This window comes from Plutella xylostella, chromosome 4, assembly GCF_932276165.1.
Source record: "Plutella xylostella chromosome 4, ilPluXylo3.1, whole genome shotgun sequence".
Lineage (NCBI taxonomy): Eukaryota > Metazoa > Arthropoda > Insecta > Lepidoptera > Plutellidae > Plutella > Plutella xylostella.
In genome coordinates, this window is record NC_063984.1 from 2,633,480 (window position 1) to 2,651,739 (window position 18,260).

At 40.0% G+C, this 18,260-nt stretch overlaps 2 protein-coding genes across 3 annotated transcripts in view; both read right to left on the minus strand.

Annotated features, from left to right (window-relative positions):
* Window positions 1-732: 732 nt before the first annotated feature.
* LOC105386952 (outer dynein arm-docking complex subunit 4) lies at window positions 733-2,559 on the minus strand. Its single transcript, XM_011557604.3, has 3 exons — window positions 1,974-2,559; window positions 1,509-1,769; window positions 733-1,232 (listed from the first exon to the last, which is right to left on the minus strand). The coding sequence occupies exons 1-3, from the start codon at window positions 2,463-2,465 to the stop codon at window positions 978-980; spliced, it is 1,008 nt and encodes a 335-aa protein (XP_011555906.2). The 5' UTR covers window positions 2,466-2,559; the 3' UTR covers window positions 733-977.
* Window positions 2,560-12,034: 9,475 nt separating this feature from the next.
* LOC105386951 (cyclic nucleotide-gated cation channel beta-1) overlaps window positions 12,035-18,260 on the minus strand; it is a 40,367-nt gene continuing 34,141 nt past the window's right edge. For both annotated transcript variants that reach the window (XM_048628132.1, XM_048628141.1), the window contains exons 9-15: window positions 16,174-16,297; window positions 15,339-15,421; window positions 14,907-15,053; window positions 14,228-14,340; window positions 13,733-13,900; window positions 12,825-12,954; window positions 12,035-12,463 (exon numbers count right to left, since the gene is read on the minus strand). In XM_048628132.1, the coding sequence (XP_048484089.1) occupies window positions 12,350-12,463; window positions 12,825-12,954; window positions 13,733-13,900; window positions 14,228-14,340; window positions 14,907-15,053; window positions 15,339-15,421; window positions 16,174-16,297 (879 nt within the window). In that variant the 3' untranslated portion in view covers window positions 12,035-12,349. The remainder of the gene's footprint in view (window positions 12,464-12,824; window positions 12,955-13,732; window positions 13,901-14,227; window positions 14,341-14,906; window positions 15,054-15,338; window positions 15,422-16,173; window positions 16,298-18,260) is intronic.

Sequence of the window (18,260 nt, forward strand, 5' to 3'; positions counted from 1 at the left end):
TGGTGGGGCCATAACTCAGAAGAATAATTTTGCTGCTAGCAGATTTTGGCTCATGATGGCCATGGTCACCCACTGCAAGAACGGGGCCACTTGGGTGCCAACTCGGGTATAGCGGCTATATGATGACCAGACCAAACAATGTGTTTCATTTAGCTCGTGTAGTAATTGCCATTTGGAATGATAAATAAGTAAGGAAAGAAATAAAGGAAATCGATAGAACTCGTTTATTAACTTAATAATAAAATTGTTTTTATGTGTAAGTACCTATAAGTACTTTACTCTAACAGTAAAGTAAATCATAGGCTTCATTTAAAATTAATAGAAGTTACTAACATGTATGTAGGTAGGTAGGTACAGAGTTTCAGACGTTGATAGTACCTACCTACAGTTCTATAATAGTTCTATGTAGTTAGGATATTTATTTGCAGGTATGAAGTGAATTACCTACCTAGTTAGGCCTTGTATCGATGACAAACACTAGAGTTATACCTAAATTAGTTTAGAATAAGTAGGTACGTAACTAAACTGTCTAGGAACTATTCTATTCTATTCTATTCTGTGGGGGTGTAAGTACCTGCACCTGACTCTCTCGAGTGGAACCTTTGTGCATGTCCCCAAGGTCTAAACTGCCTAGGAAGGCTTGGACCATTTCCCACCACGCTGGTCCACTGCGGGTTGGTGGGTTCACATATCTAGATGAGCTAGATCTAGATATGCAGGTTTCCTCACGATGTTTTCCTTCACCGTAAGAGCGATGGTATACATTGTACTTAAGTTAAAAGAACTTATTGGTACATGTCAGCGCCGGGATTTGAACCCGCATCTCTGGCGTGAGAAGCGGGCGCTTACCCGACTGAACTACCACCGCTCCCTGTCTAGGAACAATAATAAGTACTTATCTAACGAGGTAATTTTCAGATTATTTCGGTAAAGACTAACGCGTTAGTTGACAAGATGATTATTATAATTAAGTGTCATTAATTCCCTGCAGCGGTCTGCTGTTGCCGCCAGAACTCCTCCCTATTCTCCAGGAACCTCAGCGCCTCTTCCGCCTGCCTCGTCACCTCCTCATTCTTCTTGTCAGCTATGGCCAGGTCTGGGTTCTTCAGTAGATTCTCCAGGTAGATCTTGTCGGACATGAGCTGGCCGAGCACGGGTCTGGTGGCTTTGGGAGTCTTCTTGCTGGTCTTTTTTGTTGGTTTTACGGTTCCGATTGTGTTTTCGATTGCCTCCTGTAATGAGAAGAAAATGGACTGTGAGATTTTTTGTGTATTTACCTACTTAGAGACTGCTTCAGTGGTCTAATATATCTAGCAGGTAGACGGTAGCTAGGTAAGCTGAAGCTAAAGATGAATTTTATTATCTTCAACTTTCATTTTTTTAATTAAAGATTCAGACTGTTCTTGTTCATACACTTGGGCACCTGATTAGATCTATTTCAGCTCCATCGATGATTTTTAAATTTTCATTTAATTACATAGCTACTTATCTATATAACTATAACTAACCTGAGCCTTCTGCACGCCAAGTCTAAACGCGTGCAGATCAGGTCTTGTCCTCAAGCCCCTATGATAGTGCACCAGGCTGAGCTCAAACTCCCCACAGTAGTACAGGGCTTCGGCCTTGTGCAGTAGAGCCTGGACGTGCTTGGGGTCCAGCTGGAGGGCTGCTTCAGCGTCCGCCAGCGCCGAGCGCGGCTCCCCGAGGAGTAGGTAGCATTTGCTGCGCGCCACGTACGCTGCCTTCTCTTCTGGTGCCAGCTCTATTGCCTGGAATGGTGAGAAAATTACAGGTGAGAGAGAATTGTGACTTTATTATCGTATAGTAATTAGGTACCGTATTTTGTGTTTTAATCTTGATTTTTTGGTCTTTTGTATCGTTGGATCTGTCGAGTAACAATAAGGTAGATATTATCATGGTAATAAATCATACGAAAGAAAATACTATAAACTCTAAAGCAACGGTAAAAACACCTTATCAACAAAAGTAAGTGCATTCCGGAAGCGTTCCCTCATGATCTCGGCCCTGGCCAGCCCCAGCAGCGTGCCGGCGTCGGCCTCGGCGGGCAGGTCCAGCGCGCAGGTGCGCTCCGCCTGGTCCTTCATGATCATGGACTGCTTGATGTCCCTGGAGCCCAGCAGCACGGCCGCAGCGCGGTCCTTGTCCGTGTAAAGCTCCTCTTCCCGCCGTCGACGCTCTCGTTTGTGTTTGCGCTTCGACTTCTTCTGTGTCTTCGAAGAGTTGGAGTCCTTCCTGTCTTTTGCTGAGTGCTTTTCGTCATCATCTTTGCCGTCGTCCTTGTCAGCGCTGGGTGGGGCGCGCTTGCTGATGGAGGCCTTGGGTGCTGCCGTCTCTTCATCGTCATCTCCCGTCCCTACGCGCACGAAACTTTGTAAGAACTCCGCATCTTTAGTCGGTCCAAGGATGGACCGCGCCTGGGCCTTCGCGCTGTCCCCGATATCCATTTTTCTGGAGATTTTTCAACTGGTGCACGAGTGCAGTTTCACATATGGGTTACGTAACTAGTGAGTGGAGAGGTGCGGATATCGACGCTTTTGCTGTCGTCGTCATGGCGACTGACTTGTTTTCCGCGTGTGGTTTCACGCCTTCTTTGATTTGTCGATAGAGTACTTGAAAGCTTCAAGTGCTTACATTAAGTTTACTTCTAAAATACCTATAATTTGATGCGGAAATCAATCATACCTACCTCTCTATGTATCCCATTATAAGCTCTGCTAAAAGAGGAAAAACTAATTGTAAACCTAACTACCGAATACCTTTCCTATCTTTAATCAAATTATCTCTGGTATTAATATGATGACTTCCATTTTATGAAAATACTAATCATAATTACCTACCTAACTACTATAAGTACGTATTTTTTTTAAAACATCGCTGCTACAACTGCTACGAGCTACAATGTTGCTACGGACTACGTACGAGTAGTAGCGCGTAGGCCGTCGTAGCGTTATGTAGCGCACTAGTTTTTTTATAATGCTCTGAAAGTATATTTTAAGAATTGTATGAAGAATGGAATGAAAATAGCTCTTTTCATTCCATTTTAAAATTACAGTTATTGTATCTAAAATGAACGATGAATGATGATGAATTTCAAGTAAAAGCCTTCTTAAACTAAGCACCTAATGTTATTTACCTTGTAATGAAGGTGAGGAAATCTTTTTTTGTTTTATAGAATAGAATAGAATAGAATAAATCTTTATTCAAAGAAAACAACTTATGCTATTACATACATCCCACAAACCTTATATTATACACACGTACATTATAAGAAGAGGATATTATTTAAAAAAAATCTGATTTAAGTTTCTATTTTAAAAAAAAACGCATTTGTAAGGCTCACACGCCAACGCCAAACCCCACCTCGGGGTCTAAATAACCAGCTTTTGCCCCTTAGGTAACAATTGCCTATTTCGTATCTACTTTCAACGACTAAAGCTAATCTGACTGACCACTCCTTCCACAATTAACCATTCCACTCTTGGTCTACCCTTTTGCCACCAAATTTGCGTTCAAAACAAGCAAACTTTGAAAACTCGACTTACTACTTAAGCCGATAATCCGCTAGCTCGGCCTGCCGTAAACACAAACAGTTTGCCTACTAAAACGCAGCCTAATAACAAGAATAATTACCTTCTCGAGTGAGTGCAGAGCTCTATCATAGTTCCCGTTCTTGAGATGTCCGGTGGCCTCGTCGCGGTGCTTCTTGGCCTCCAGGGGGTCACTGACCGGCGCCTCCGGCTCCTTGCTCCGGCCCATGCTAGTCATTCAGGAACTGGAAACAAGGGGTGCAACATAAAGTTTAGTAGAGCTAGTAGGTTGTTTAATGTTTCGTTTTGGATGGTGCACACGTTTTGAAAAGTAATATCGGGTCCAAAGATATTTTTTAAGAATGCTTCGAAAATTTTGATTTTATAAATACTTTCTTAAATATTTTGTTGTTTTGATTCTCATTCATACGCTCCATATATAAGATATAAGATATACAATGAGGTAGATACGAGTATATAGGTAGGCAGGTAAATAAATAAATAATCAATTCATATGCCATATTGCCATACATACAATTAGAGAAAATAAATCACAAGGGTAATGACGTACGTACGGTACGGTATGAACCGTTAGTTACGAGTATCTATCTGATACAGTACGTTGGAGCCATAACCATTAATATTGCATACATAGCAAGGTCGTTTTTAGGCTTTTGGGTTACCTAATGTAATGATTTTACCGACAAATGGCCTCCCGAACCGCTACGAAGCAGATAATAAATCTTACCATTGCTGACTTGGGCTTCGCTCAGCTTTAATGTTAAGTAGGTATATAGGCGTATATATAGGCGACCTCTGACTGTAGTGCAGTCAGACGAAGCTTAAATTAAATAATAAGTTAGGAGTTGCATGATAGGAATAGGTGGAAAAGACAGGGAGACCTTTGCTTTAGGTAGTGCGAAGCACTGATAGAATTCATACGCTACGCACTACCTAACTACTAATTTTATTACTTTACATAGGCCTCTCCCAAGGAGCGACACTACACTCCGTCCGTCCCTTCCTCATCCACTATATACAGGATGTTGCAAAAGGGTATACTAAGCCGAAACCTACATGTGCAGCATGGTATATCTAAGCCTGAAACTGAAATCAGAATTTGAAAATTTGCGAAAAAAAAAATTCATTTTCCATAGAAACTTTGTTGGTCACGTGACTTTTTACTATGGAAAAAAAACGCGAATTTCCAAATTTTTATTTCAGTTTCGGGCTTAGATATAACATGCTGCACATGTAGGTTTCGGCTTAGTATACCAATTTTGCTACACCCTGTATAGCGGCTAGGTACATGTCTAAAGTCGTCACTAATGTAAACTTGCTACTTTTATTACCAGTTGTAACTGTATATTCCAAAATTGCCTGAAGAAGGTTACTCCGCGATATGCGCCTTCAAAGTTAATGTCTAATAATAAGAGGGGGGTAGGGGGGTCGGTATGTTTGTTCGTCATAACTTTGGCATCGGTTACGGCTCATTATCATGGAATTATTCATGCAAGGGGTGGAACTCACGGAACGCTCGCCTGAACATCATAATGCAGACGAGTGGAGGCCTGATGCAGGGTCGCGCCAGGCCGCCAGGCTGGATAAATGTAATGAATTGATTACACATGAGAGAGGGAATCGGCCGCTTTCTACGGTATGGGCACCTAGACCTATCCACTCACAAAGCGTCAAAAACTTGGTGCAAAGTCAAAGTCGCTTTGATAGCGATGCAGACAACGAATTTCTGAATAAAGATGACATCGAATCAATCGTACTTGTTATCTTTACTTAAAACTGGACAGCATTTATCCAAGTTATATATGTACTTATTTTTGTTATTTTACAAAGTTTCACAAACCCCAAACTTACCCAAATTTACCCCAATTAGGTACTCAGATGAAGAAATAAGCATTTTACTTTTTCAGAAATATTCATGATCAGGGTACAGGAAGACATAATTTCTTGCCGTCAGACTACACTGCTGGATAACTCAGTTGGGGACACGCAAGTTAGCGATTTCTTTGCCTTTTATGATCACAAAAATAATGAAATTATCTATTTGCTCGGGGACTACGTTTGTGGTAGGAAAACGACGAATAAACAACAAACAAAAATATTTGTAGATTGATGGAAAGTTTCGGGGAACTTTCCACTGAAATTCACGGATAATCTATATGTCGTAAGTACTACTTAATATTTAAGTTCCTACCTAATTTAGCGTTAGACTCGTAAAGATAATAATATGACAGCAAATTAGATAATGGCGTATGTATTGAGTAGAGGGTACACCCGAGTGCGCGTTGTTCTATGATGTTCCTAAGTATGACCCTGCCAAATTACCTAATGGACTATAATTAGAGAGTTTAGACTTCTCAAGTAGATTATACCATAACTTACGCAGTGTGGGGCGCCCTACAACCCACTGCAATACGAACGTTGTCAAGCTAGCATTGGTTGGATGAGGAAGGAACTCCCTGAGAGTAACCACATTTGTACACACTGTACACAATAAAAATTTTGAATTTTGAGTTAAGTATATAGAGCCAGCAGAGTCGTGAGCACAAGTTTCGATCCTCCGTTAACGTTGCGTATCTTCAACTGTCACTGTCAAAATGTAAGGCAAAGTTGGTTCCAAAAGTGACATTTGTTTTTTTCATATGTTAGGTGGAATTTCACCAAACGCTAAACGTATTTAGTAGCCCGTCATACGTCTGTCAGTTAGTACAAAATGTATTTAAAATTTGATTTAAATACGTTTAGCGTTTGGTAAAAGTGACCCTTCGTGTAGATTCGAAAATAGTATCGAATCCTATGCTCGCTACACAGTTGTCGATTGTTGGCTGCTGATAATGCTACAGATACATAGTAGGTATTTATATCACCTTTACCTATAATTTACATATGTGTGAAAACTTTTAATTGGCTATGTATTATTAATCGAAATTTCTTATGTATAATGTTTAGCTGTAAGTTTTCCTCTGAATAAATAAATATCCTGATGTATGTATGTAAAAAAATACTGTAAAACACCTGTTATGACTATACCTATGTTCACAAATAAAATGATTTGATTTGATTTGATTATGATAACTTACTTTCACTGAGGAAAGTTGGAAATTGACCAGTGTCCTGTGCTTATTAATTGCCAAAAATGTATAAGCAATACTTGCAGTATTCAGAACCATAAAAAACATTACTGAAACTAATCAATAATTATATGCGACTCTGAATACGACAGTGAGTGCAGCAGTTCATTAACAATGGTACAGTAAATGATTCAATATGCAGACCTAATTACTAAAGATACTTCTTATTTATTACTCACTCTTCTTTACTACCGGTATACTAAACGATCAAAATTTCACAAACTGAATACAAAATATGTACACCAAAGTTGTTTTTTGTTTTAAAAAATATCAACAACAATCAGTCACTGAGTTCAACAATGCACCATCACCACGAGCATCTCTTGTGAGGTCTAGTTTCGACTGAGCAACTAGTGGTAGGCTTACCCTTGAGTGCCTATATGCCTATAGGTTCAAAGAGTAAGTACATAAGTAGTACCTACGAGTATGTTGAAGTTGATTGAACTTATTTGCTTATGAGTGTTTTAGGTATGAAAGTATTCTGATCCTGACAGGTAAAATCCTCAGGAAGATCTATTGGTACCTAACTAATAAATTGCCTTTGTTTTGAGTATACTTAAACATATTTTATAAGGGAGGTACTTAGGTACTTTTATTTCTTATACTAAACTTCTGTCCTTTGATTATCTATTGGTATATAAATACAAGTAAATACTAAGTAAGTACTTATAATAATCATAATTAAGTATATGTGCAGTAACTTTTAAACTTACCTCTATCTTTCCGTGGGTCGTATGGGTATTAAGTACTTAGTAGGTATGTTTAACAATAATTTTAATGCGACTTAACTTTTATCATCATTTCATTTAAGTAATTAAGTAAATATGTGTAAGTAGGTATAATTTGAATAAGCGTAGAGAACTAAGCTCACACACAACTGTCGCAAGACTAACTCCAGTTATGTTTGCGTAGTTTGTTATTTCAAGAAAAAATAATGCAATTTCTTTCAATAAAAGCTAAATTACCTTATGTCACGCGATAATAATTTAGCGAAGGCTAAATTATGTGCCTTATTCTTTTCATCAACTAACTTGATTTGTATCTTACTATCCTACGTACGTAGGAAATACAGGATAGTCGCGAAAATTCTGAAAAGTTTAGGGTAACCTAAAATGGATTTCTCGATAAGAAGTTTTCAAAGTAGATGATTAAAAATAAACAAACCAACGAGGCTGTTCTACTTTCAGTCTTGATGTAAGTTTAGGACGCTCTGCCCTCCCATTCAGTGCATTCCTGCCTGTAATTCATGAGTTTGGCAGCGATAGTTTTAAGATCCATAGTTTATTTAATTAAAAAAATGAACGTTACCTTCAACGTCATAATAAAATTAATATCCATCGATGATCGAAGGCTAAGTAAATACTTGATTGATTAATATATTTGTTGATGACTTCCCCAGACTTGCTTCTCCCGGGACGTTTCAGTAAAAACTGATGTCGCTAAGCGAACATTATGCAAATAACATTCCTAATAGGTACCTATAACGAGTAAATACCAATATTAAATTAACAGTGGAGGGTGCTGCCAGACACGACCGAGTCCGGAGCTTTCCTTTGGTTCCATTTTAATTATAATACACACACGAGCAATAACAAAGTTTCAGTGACAGTATCCCCAAATTACTCCTAAATGGAATAGGCCGTCTGCAATATTGGAGTACGGTGGCCTGCGCCTAAAAGTATACAGGCGGAGTTTTTAAAATAGTGATCTCAAGCTCACATGCTGCTCAAGCACATCCACATAAACACCACTGCTACACACATCACACACAAAACTTCCCCGGATTTATAACAAATGTAGCTGGTCCCTTCATCATCAGGGATCGCTATTTTAAAAACTCCACCTGTATACTTTTAGGCGCAGGCCACCGTACATATTTTAACAGCGCATCACAATATTACTAACTAAAAACGCACATATTAATCAATTTCTAAATCGAATGTTTGGAAAAATTGGGATCATTAATTTCGTGTCGACATTTTGTACTTAGTGGAACTTTTTCATTGCTCGTGAATCGAGGTAGGTTGTAGATGATTTATTAGATTATGGACATGAAAAACGATTCATTTAATTCTGTAAGCTCCCTCAATTGCATTGCAGCGACGTTGTGTTGTGGGGTCACTACATAACAAAAACGAAGTTTCGAAGCGTTGTTGCGCGAGCTACGACTCTATCTCGTTGTAGTAAACTGGCCGATTACACGAAGGCTCTCGTTCGTTAGTTTTTCGTCATTATAGAGTAATCCTCCAGGTTCCAAGTCTTCCAAGCTCGCGTGCTCCGTATCTTAACGACATCTACAGATTATATCGAACGGGTTCGGTTGCCTACTTTCTGAATACAATACATGGCTGTAGGCATCACTAAAACTGGGACTATCTGTATCTATAAAGGTAGGCAGTTGGATAGATGGGCAAAAGGTAGAAGCTCGTTGGCCCTTGAAACTTTGTTTTCTTTTCTTCATTGTAGAGTTTGATTGGTGAGGTAGAACTTTTGAGTTAAGAATCTACGATTTCAATTGGGTAGTTTGAGTATAAGAATCTTTGGAAGTCTTTGAGTGGTTTTTAAAATAATTTAACTAGACTGGGAGGGTATTAAACATAAAATGTTGTTAGTGTTTGGCAAGTAGGTATAAAAGCTTAACATTAAAATAATTTAAGTACCTAGAGAAGCAAATTAGAAAAACTTCAAAATGCACCATAATCACATTAAAACTTTCCTTGTACAGGCAAGTAAAGTTGTCAAGAGTTCCGTGAGTCAGTCACGCAATATTGATCCGTAACTAATAATTAATGTTTAGTAAATTACGTAGAGCGACGACATTTCGTTGCACGAGGCTGGCACGGGTAATACGGGGTTCTTTATTTCTAGCTTCCATTAGGGTCGCTAATCTATTCAGCCGATTCGTACTGGCTGCCAATAGCAAGTCACGGTTACATTTTGCGCCTTGGTTTTATGGGTTAAGTACCTACTTAGATTTAAATTTAAAATTTTTCATACATAGAAGTTTCTCCAAATATTAGATGAATAAGGGAATATCCTCAGCTAGTACATTACTTTGCCACGATCATTGAGAGTGCTACGGGCTACGGCGTAGCGCTACGCCTCGTAGTGTACGTAGGAGCCCAACAAACATTTTACCCTCAGTTACAGCTATTTTTATGACTTTAACCTGTATAACTGTGTTATAATTATCTCAGTTCTAACATAAAGCGATAAAGATGAGTTAACAAATGAAATTAGTGTTAACAGCAGGTTTAGGTGTTAAAATGGTATTAGTCAAACAATTATAATTAAGATGTTATAGGTTTAAACTGTTTCTAGAACCTAAAGCTATGCAAGAGTGCTCACTGACACCTGGTAACACTTATGGTTGTTAAGTGGTTTCCTTTAATACTCATATAAATCTTTAGGTGTCATATTGAATTTAGGCTGCAGGAATTGGTTATAAAAGAGATTTTGTCAAGAGTGCAGTAAGACAAGATTCATACAGTGTTGGAAAACTCAACAATGCAGTTTTAATCTTTAAGGTTAACATAACTTACGCTTATTGCGTTAGGCAAGTAGACTGTAAAAGTAACGGTGTTAAGCAAGACTGTGCGGATCGACTAAGACTGCATAATACCCTTGGCTAAGGGTGTTCTATTTCAAAAAGTGTAATAGATGACTTAGGTGAGTCTATTTGTCTTAAATGTAAGTTCGCCATTTGCATTGGCGACCTAACCTATAAATTGCTAGGATAAACAATATTTTGCTTTAAAATACTTACTTATTTATGTGAATTTTGTCATTCCAGTCATGCCAATCGATTTATGAAACTAATGAACATACAACAAGGATACAAAAAAATACAAAATTGAGTCGTCTATTTTATATTTACTTATGTTTCATTTGAAATCCTTAATTAATTTGGAGCGCATTAAAATTGAGGTGGGAAATATGGTATACATTACAGTAAAATTACAATGGCATATTATTTTCAATTCACAAAACATATTAAGTCAAGGTAATATATTATATTTACTGTTATTTAGTAATGATCAATACTGTCACTCTAATACTGTCGCGTATGATTGCTGTTGACACTATTATTTTCAAAGACATACAACTTGTATGGTAAAAGTGTATTCGAAAAACGGTAACATACTCACTTAACCCTTTTTTACCAAATAAATAAGAGTCAGGGAGTCAAATAACCATTCTACAACTACAACTATACCGGTAAAAGTTCTAGCTGAGAGGGATTAAACGCTCTTCTATAGCACTTCAATGACACCGTACTACAGGCTTTCTATAACTTAAACAAACACTTCAATGACACCGTTTTACAGGCTTTCTAAAGCCTTTACTCTCAAAATCGTGGGCCTCTTTCGTGGTTATAAGTGAGTTAGAGCACTCTCCTACACTCTTATACAGCTATGTCTTAACACTTTAATTTTCGAATGGAACCATTATACAAGTTATGAGAGTTTTTTTAACGCTACGGTGTTAGTTGGGAGGTTTACGCAAATTAACCACTTACTACTCTCATATTTTCAGGAAAAGGTAGAAACGAAGGGAAAAAAGTGAAAACAAACGCTTATCATCATAATGATTAGGGGGCGAATATTAATTGATTGTTAGAATAAATTTCATACACTTTCTGCTGATTAAACATTTATTAAATTTTTCATTGGTAATAATTTGGAAGTAAGAATAGTATAGATTTCATGTTTTTATATATGTAAATATTCATATAGGTATCACAATTCTACTCTAGATAACTTTTTCTACTTTTATCTAAGTACTTACTATAATTCTAAAACACATCAATAAAACAGTAAGTTAGATAGTGACACAATACAACGTTACAAACATATAACAGTATCTCAAATTAACCCTCGGACTACTTAAATATTATGAGCAACATCAAGTAAGTAAGTTTGTAAGTAAATATTTTTTTAATAAAAGTTCACCTGATGTGATATAATGTCGAAAAGTTAATTTATTATAAATAATGTAACTTAAACTTTGAGCGGTGAATATTTTTATTAATAAGCAATAAATTTCAGTCTTTTTTAAAAGTAATTTAAATAATTTATAACAATCAAAAGTATACTTGTATTTTTTCTGACAGAATTAAAGTATACAAGATAAATTCAAATACGTTGGTACATAGGTATACAACATTTAAAATACTGATGTTTATTTATTTTTTCTTAGGGCTGATTTTTCAATAGGCAGATAAATGTTATCTGACGAATAAAATTGTTGCTGTCACTGTCTAATACAAATATTCAGATGTGACAGCATCAGAATTATTCCTCAGATAACGTTTATCTGCCCATTGAAAAATCAGCCCTTAATATAAATAGAATTTATTATAAGATAGATAATATATGTAGACAAGTACAACATGGTAACATTCTTATTTCGCCAATACTACCTTCCTCATCTCATACAAAAATAACCGCTCTTTTTCTGTGAGTACTTTTTTCCAGCACCTTATTTATATAACTTCCCTTCAAACCTTCCAAAATACTGCATTAGACACAAAATTCACATTCAGATTTGATCTAAAAATTATGTTAATCTAAGCAGTTGAATTTTTTCAGTAAATTCATGATAGGGAAGAAATCGTAGATATATTTTGATCCTTAGATTACTAACATGAATTCAGATGCCGTTGTCGTTGGTAGCGTCGTCACTGGAGAATACGATGGTGGGTAGTGGGGTGGGGAGGCCCGTGCAGGACAAGTGCAAGCCGTACTCGTGCTTTGGTGACACTGGCTGGTATTATACGAAAATATTAGGAAACACTTAATGAAGAAGCATTCGAGAACTTTTTTACAATATTACGAGTACAATAACATTAATCATCATTCAGAGTGCCTGGGATGTGGAATGATTTAGAAATGTGGACTGGACACAATTTAAAGTTACTAAGTGATTATAGAAATCGTGGTTTCTCTTAAGTCAATTGCTGGACAAATGATTCTTATTACCAAGTTCCAATATTTTGAAATGATAGAATCGTCTCTGATTCTATGATCTAGACTCTGATTGATATTAAAGAAACCTGACCCCTCTCAAAGTTACCATGCTACCTTGGAGGGGTCAGGTTTCTTTGCAATAACTGTAAAAAACTCACCATATTCTCAGACAGCACAGACAGCCTCCTACGTGCGGGATCGCGTCGCTCGGGCGCGCTGTCGGCACTGGACGCGCTGGACAGCCGCCGCCGCTGACGCAGACCCGACTCTGAGGCCGTGCTCGCTGACCTGCGTGAGGCATTGGGGTGTAAGGAAATGGTGTGTGGTTGTGAAGAAGCTGGCGTAATTGCAAAAGCAGATGCTAAAAGAAGAGAATACGTGGTCTGAATATAAATAAGGGATTGAATAGCGCTACAACACTCGTCCTGCCTCATCGAGCCAGTACCGGCTACCCGCCTAAGGTCATCGATCCAGAGGGCAGGAACAGGCAATAGCAGCGTGGGAACCCCCCACGCTGCGTTTGCCTGTTCGTGGTCTCCACTCGAGAACTAGCTACGCCAACGGTTATCGGTTTTCTCGATGCCTCTCCTGCAGCCGCTCCCGGGTCTGACTGGCCGCGTTCTCTCGGATGAGCTGGTCGGCGCGGCGCCGCAGGATCCTGGCGGCCGCCTCGTGCTGCTGCAGCGCCGACTCCAGGTTTTTCATCTTTTCTCCTCGAGTGACGTAACACTATCAACTGTTCCTTAGGAGTATACCTGATCGCGAGCAATGAAAACGTTCCAGTGACATATGAAACGGCAATGGCAAGGTGGAACCAAATCACGCTAATCTGAATCGCTACTCCTTTCTCCACATTCCTGTGTTTGTCACCAACTCGATAGAAAGAATAGGATAGCAAAGGATGCTAGAAGGTTCCATTCGAGGCAACTATGACCATAATAAAGACACTGACTTCCTAGCCTGCCTCTCCTGGATCCTCTCCCTGGTGAGGATATGAGAGGATGCTAGATGCTATGAGAGGATATGAGAGGATGCTAGATTCTATCCGGGGCAACTAGACACTAACTTCCTAGCCTGCCTCTCCTGGAGCCGCTCCCTGGTCTGCCTGGCCGCGTTCTCCCGGATGAGCTGGTCGGCGCGGCGCCGCAGGATCCTGGCGGCCGCCTCGTGCTGCTGCAGCGCCGACTCCAGGTCGTAGCGGGATAGAGCGTACAGGGACGAGAAGCCGCGGGATCTGGAGACGGGATGAATGTCAGAGGTGATATTTTAATATTTTATTTGAATAACTGTAAGTGCTCCCTTCTAATTACTACTACTACTACTGATCTTATTTATTAGTTCGGTATGAGGTGATAAAATAGTGTCAAAAATGGGTAGCATATAAAATAGATTTACCGAACTACATTTCATTCCTGAAAAAACGTTTTATGTTCTGACGTGCGTTTATGTATCTGTTTGATGAGTCGAACTCTTGACCATAATGTGTTAAATTTGTCTTATAATTTATCTTTTGTCTCTTGTTCTGGTATATTTATGAGGTATTCCATGATACAATACTCACACAACAGTAGCAGTGCGCCGGCGCAGGCCGTCGATGCCGAGCAGGCTGATCTCCCCGAACACGGCGCTCTCTCGCAGCGTGGCCAGGACCTCCTTCTCATCATGTGACATCACCTGAGAATGCCAAGCGTCATGGTTACGTTACATCTGAAGCCAAAGTACTTAGTAATTGTAACCTTACTTAGGACAGTAGTCCAACGCGTCAATCTCCCTAAAAAAATCACATAATTTTAAACAGCCAGTTATATTTTTTTTAAAAGAACTACACCCGCAACTTAATAACTCACGCAACACTCGCCAGACTTGATAATATACATGTGGTGTCCCACGTCCCCGCGCCGCACGACCACGTCGCCCGGCAGGAAGGACACGGGCCGCAGCTCCAGCACCAGGTCCCGGATCAGCTTCAGCTCTCAGACTTAAGAATACTGAAGAGTTTCCTCTTTTGCTTTTCCATACAGACTTAGTTAGTCTCGTTAGTGTGGGGAGGAGTGAACTTTCTAAAGTTGTTCAGAATGAGAACCCCATTCCGATTACCCCATTTACGCCACTTTCTCACGATAGTATCTAGAATTCAATACCTAGTTAATGTACCTTACTTAAAAAGGCAGCCATTGTCAGAATTTCTAAGAGCCAGATACGAATTAAAGCATCCAGAGCACATATTCGTAAGTACTTACGCAACACTCCCCAGACTTGATGATGTACATGTGGTGTCCCACGTCCCCGCGCCGCACGACCACGTCGCCCGGCAGGAAGGACACGGGCCGCAGCTCCAGCACCAGGTCGCGGATGAGAGAGTCGGAGCAGTCCGTGAATAGTTGCACCTGGGGGACGAAAGAAAGAAATAACATTTTGGTTCATTTCACATAAATAAACAGTCATGATGAGGATGGCAGTGTGGCAGTTATTTGAGTGAATGAAATTGAAGTCTACTATGCATGAGTCATGAGAGGTGGTAGTGTTAATGTGTAATGTACCTCGTAGGAAATAGGTCTCTCCAACGGAGTGTAACATAATTAGTAAGTTCACGAGCATGCTCATCCAACTACTTGTGGACGCATTGACTTAGGTGGTCGTGGCCAATATTAAGAAATGAAAATACGTTTTACCTTACTGAGAGTTTTCATATGCACTTCCAAAGCCACATCCCGTTTCATGTTGTATGGAAGTGAGTTCAAGATTTTGGATTCATCTGGAAATGAGAAAAGAGGCTATTACTTAGGTTTAATAATTAGGCCCTGCAGGTTCCACGTTGAGTGTCAAAGTCCCAGCGAGGGTATTAAGAAGTCCCACGTTGGGCGCCACAAGATTTTATGGAAGGTGGTCCGAGGGTCCCTTGACAATAAGAACCAAGCATACACATTAATCATTTTTTCGATATTGAATCGAGTTTGGATCACAGTTGGGCATAATGAGCTCGCACGAGTGTTGTTGTAAATTACAATGTCCCACGTTGGGCACCAGAGGGTTTTGGCACCCAACATGTGTCACTGTCCTTCCTCTCTTATTGCATAAACTACATTAACTATTATATTAGGTAAATGTTACCAAAGTATCTTTGCTGGTGCCAGGTGTAGTCATACCAGGCGGTGACACGACGCTACAGTAACATGAGGTCACGCAGCTATTCTACGATGTCCCACATTGGGCGCCAAAACTAATTGGCGCCCAACTAGGGTCTTTGCTATTCTATAAGTATTATTTTTTTACATTATAATCTACATAGGTATATAAATGTGGATATTACCAAAGCATCTCTGCTGGTGCCAGGTGTAGTCGTACCAGGCGGTGACGCGGCGCTGCAGCGCGGTGGGCATGTTGAGCTTACGCAGCTATTCTACGATGTCCCACGTTGGGCGCCAAAATGGATTGGCGCCCAACATGGGTCTTTGATGTTCTATATTCTTTTTTACATTAAAATACATACATAAATGCTGTCATTACCAAAGCATCTCTGCTGGTGCCAGGTGTAGTCGTACCAGGCGGTGACGCGGCGCTGCAGCGCGGTGGGCATGTTGAGCTCGCGCAGGTACCGCGTGCAGCCGTCCACGCGCTTGCGGTACTCCGTCTGTAATAGCAGTTAAGTACTTAATTTATATTTTTCAGTATTCTTGGATAAAGGTGAAGATAGCTCCTCGTTAGTTTAAAAAATACCAACGTTCGATAAAGGTCTCGCTACAATAAGAATTACACACACGACTACGGTTATTACATTTAAATTGCCTCTGAATACTACATGTAAGCCTTATATTATAAGCATGTTAGCGACGCGTTACAATATATACCTACCAACCAGTCACCCCACACACACACACGCATTGTTTAGTTGTAGTCAAATAAATTACTTAAATACCTAGTTAATTAAACCTAAGTAGAATCGTTAGGTACTGTTTCATATAAATATGGATGTCTTACCTACTTACTGATACCTACTGTATGCATTTTGTATGTATATTTAACCGTGCATTATTTTAATAAACATACGTTTTTTCATAAGGCGTGCGACCGGTAACCGGTACGTCACAAGGGTCCCGCGCGGTGCGGGGGGATGGCACCGAGTCTATATAAGGCCAAATTTCTAATCACACATGTGCTCACTTACATAGCGGCCACTGGACGCACGCCTTCGTCAACCTTAAATAGTTGTTTTTACTCCATCCTGCAAGTTAGAACCCCTACAAGCTGGTCTTCAAGCCGGATTACTGGAGAACCACTGCTGGAGAACGACCTGGAATGTTCACCACGCCACCGCCGCTGCGCAAGATGGTACAAACTCGCAGCGCGCACGAACGGGAGAAGATGGCGCTTCTAGAACAATCCACCCGGGATGGACCATCTGGTCTCGACGTCAACGTGGCGACGTCTGAGAAAATAACTACCAAGAACGAGCTGAAGGCATGCGAGCCGCCCGTACGAAAAATTAAAAACGCTCCATTTTACGAAAAATTTCAAAACTATAATTTATACAAAAGACTGGTATCAATGGAATCATACTGCAATGCTTGTAAAAAGAAAATATCTAGTTTCGATTACTTGGAATGCTCAAAATGCCATCACAGCTTCGATCTTGACTGTGTTAACATTCCTTTAGTTGAGTACAGCAATTTATCAGAGAAGGAGCGAATCAGCTGGAAATGCCCTGAGTGCAGAGCCCCAAGGAACGACGAGACTCCAATTCGTCAGGCCCTGAATGACACCTACACCTCGAGCAGCAACGTAAACATGACCCGGGGCAGTAAGAGAGAAATTACACCAGTCCCTCCAAACGAAAGCTCGCTATTTGGAGAACTGCAGATGATTCGCCGCGAACTGCAGGACCTCAAATCTTCTAACGACGAAATAAAGCTCTTACGTAAGGACCTACTGGACCTGAAGCTTCAGATGTCGTCTTCTCTAGAGGAACAACGTACTAAATATGAACAGAAGCTGAAAGATAAAGACTCCGAGATTATAACACTGCAGGAGCAGCTATTCGTGATGAAGACTTCATTTGCGACACAAGAACAAAATCTCCTACAAAACGATATCGAGATCATTGGTGTGCCAGAGGAGCCGAACGAAAGCCTACATCACATCCTGATGGTAACCGCTAAAAAGCTGGGAGTTGAACTAGGCGAATGTGACATAAACGATGTCGTGCGAGTCGGTGCCAAGCGCCGAGTCACCGCTCCAGGTGACCTATCAGGGAATAAAACTACCACAGTCAATCTGTCACGGCCCATAGTTGCAAAGCTTGTGAGAAAGGCGAAACGTGACGAGATCATTAAGGCATCAAAAATTAGAAAAAATGTGGACTCTGTTAACTTGGCAACAGGGCCAGCTAAGCCGATCTACGTAAACGAGCGCTTATCAAGCCACAACAGAAACCTGTTTTTTCTCGCAAAACAACGCGCCAGACTGCTCAACGTCAAATTTGTTTGGCATCGCAGAGGAACAGTCCACGTCAGACATGCAGAAGGAAAACCAGCTATGGCCATTACAACTCTGGCTGACTTGGACTCTAAAATCGGACCTCTTCCCGGCACAAACTA

Excerpts from the sequence above, each read along its gene's own strand:
- LOC105386952 (XM_011557604.3), bottom strand. The coding sequence starts at position 2,465 with ATGGATATCGGGGACAGCGCGAAGGCCCAGGCGCGGTCCATCCTTGGA. Across the intron at positions 1,770-1,973 it reads CACTTACTTTTGTTGATAAG|GCAATAGAGCTGGCACCAGA; the intron begins GTGTTTTTACCG and ends TCACCATTCCAG. Across the intron at positions 1,233-1,508 it reads TTGGCGTGCAGAAGGCTCAG|GAGGCAATCGAAAACACAAT; the intron begins GTTAGTTATAGT and ends TTCTCATTACAG.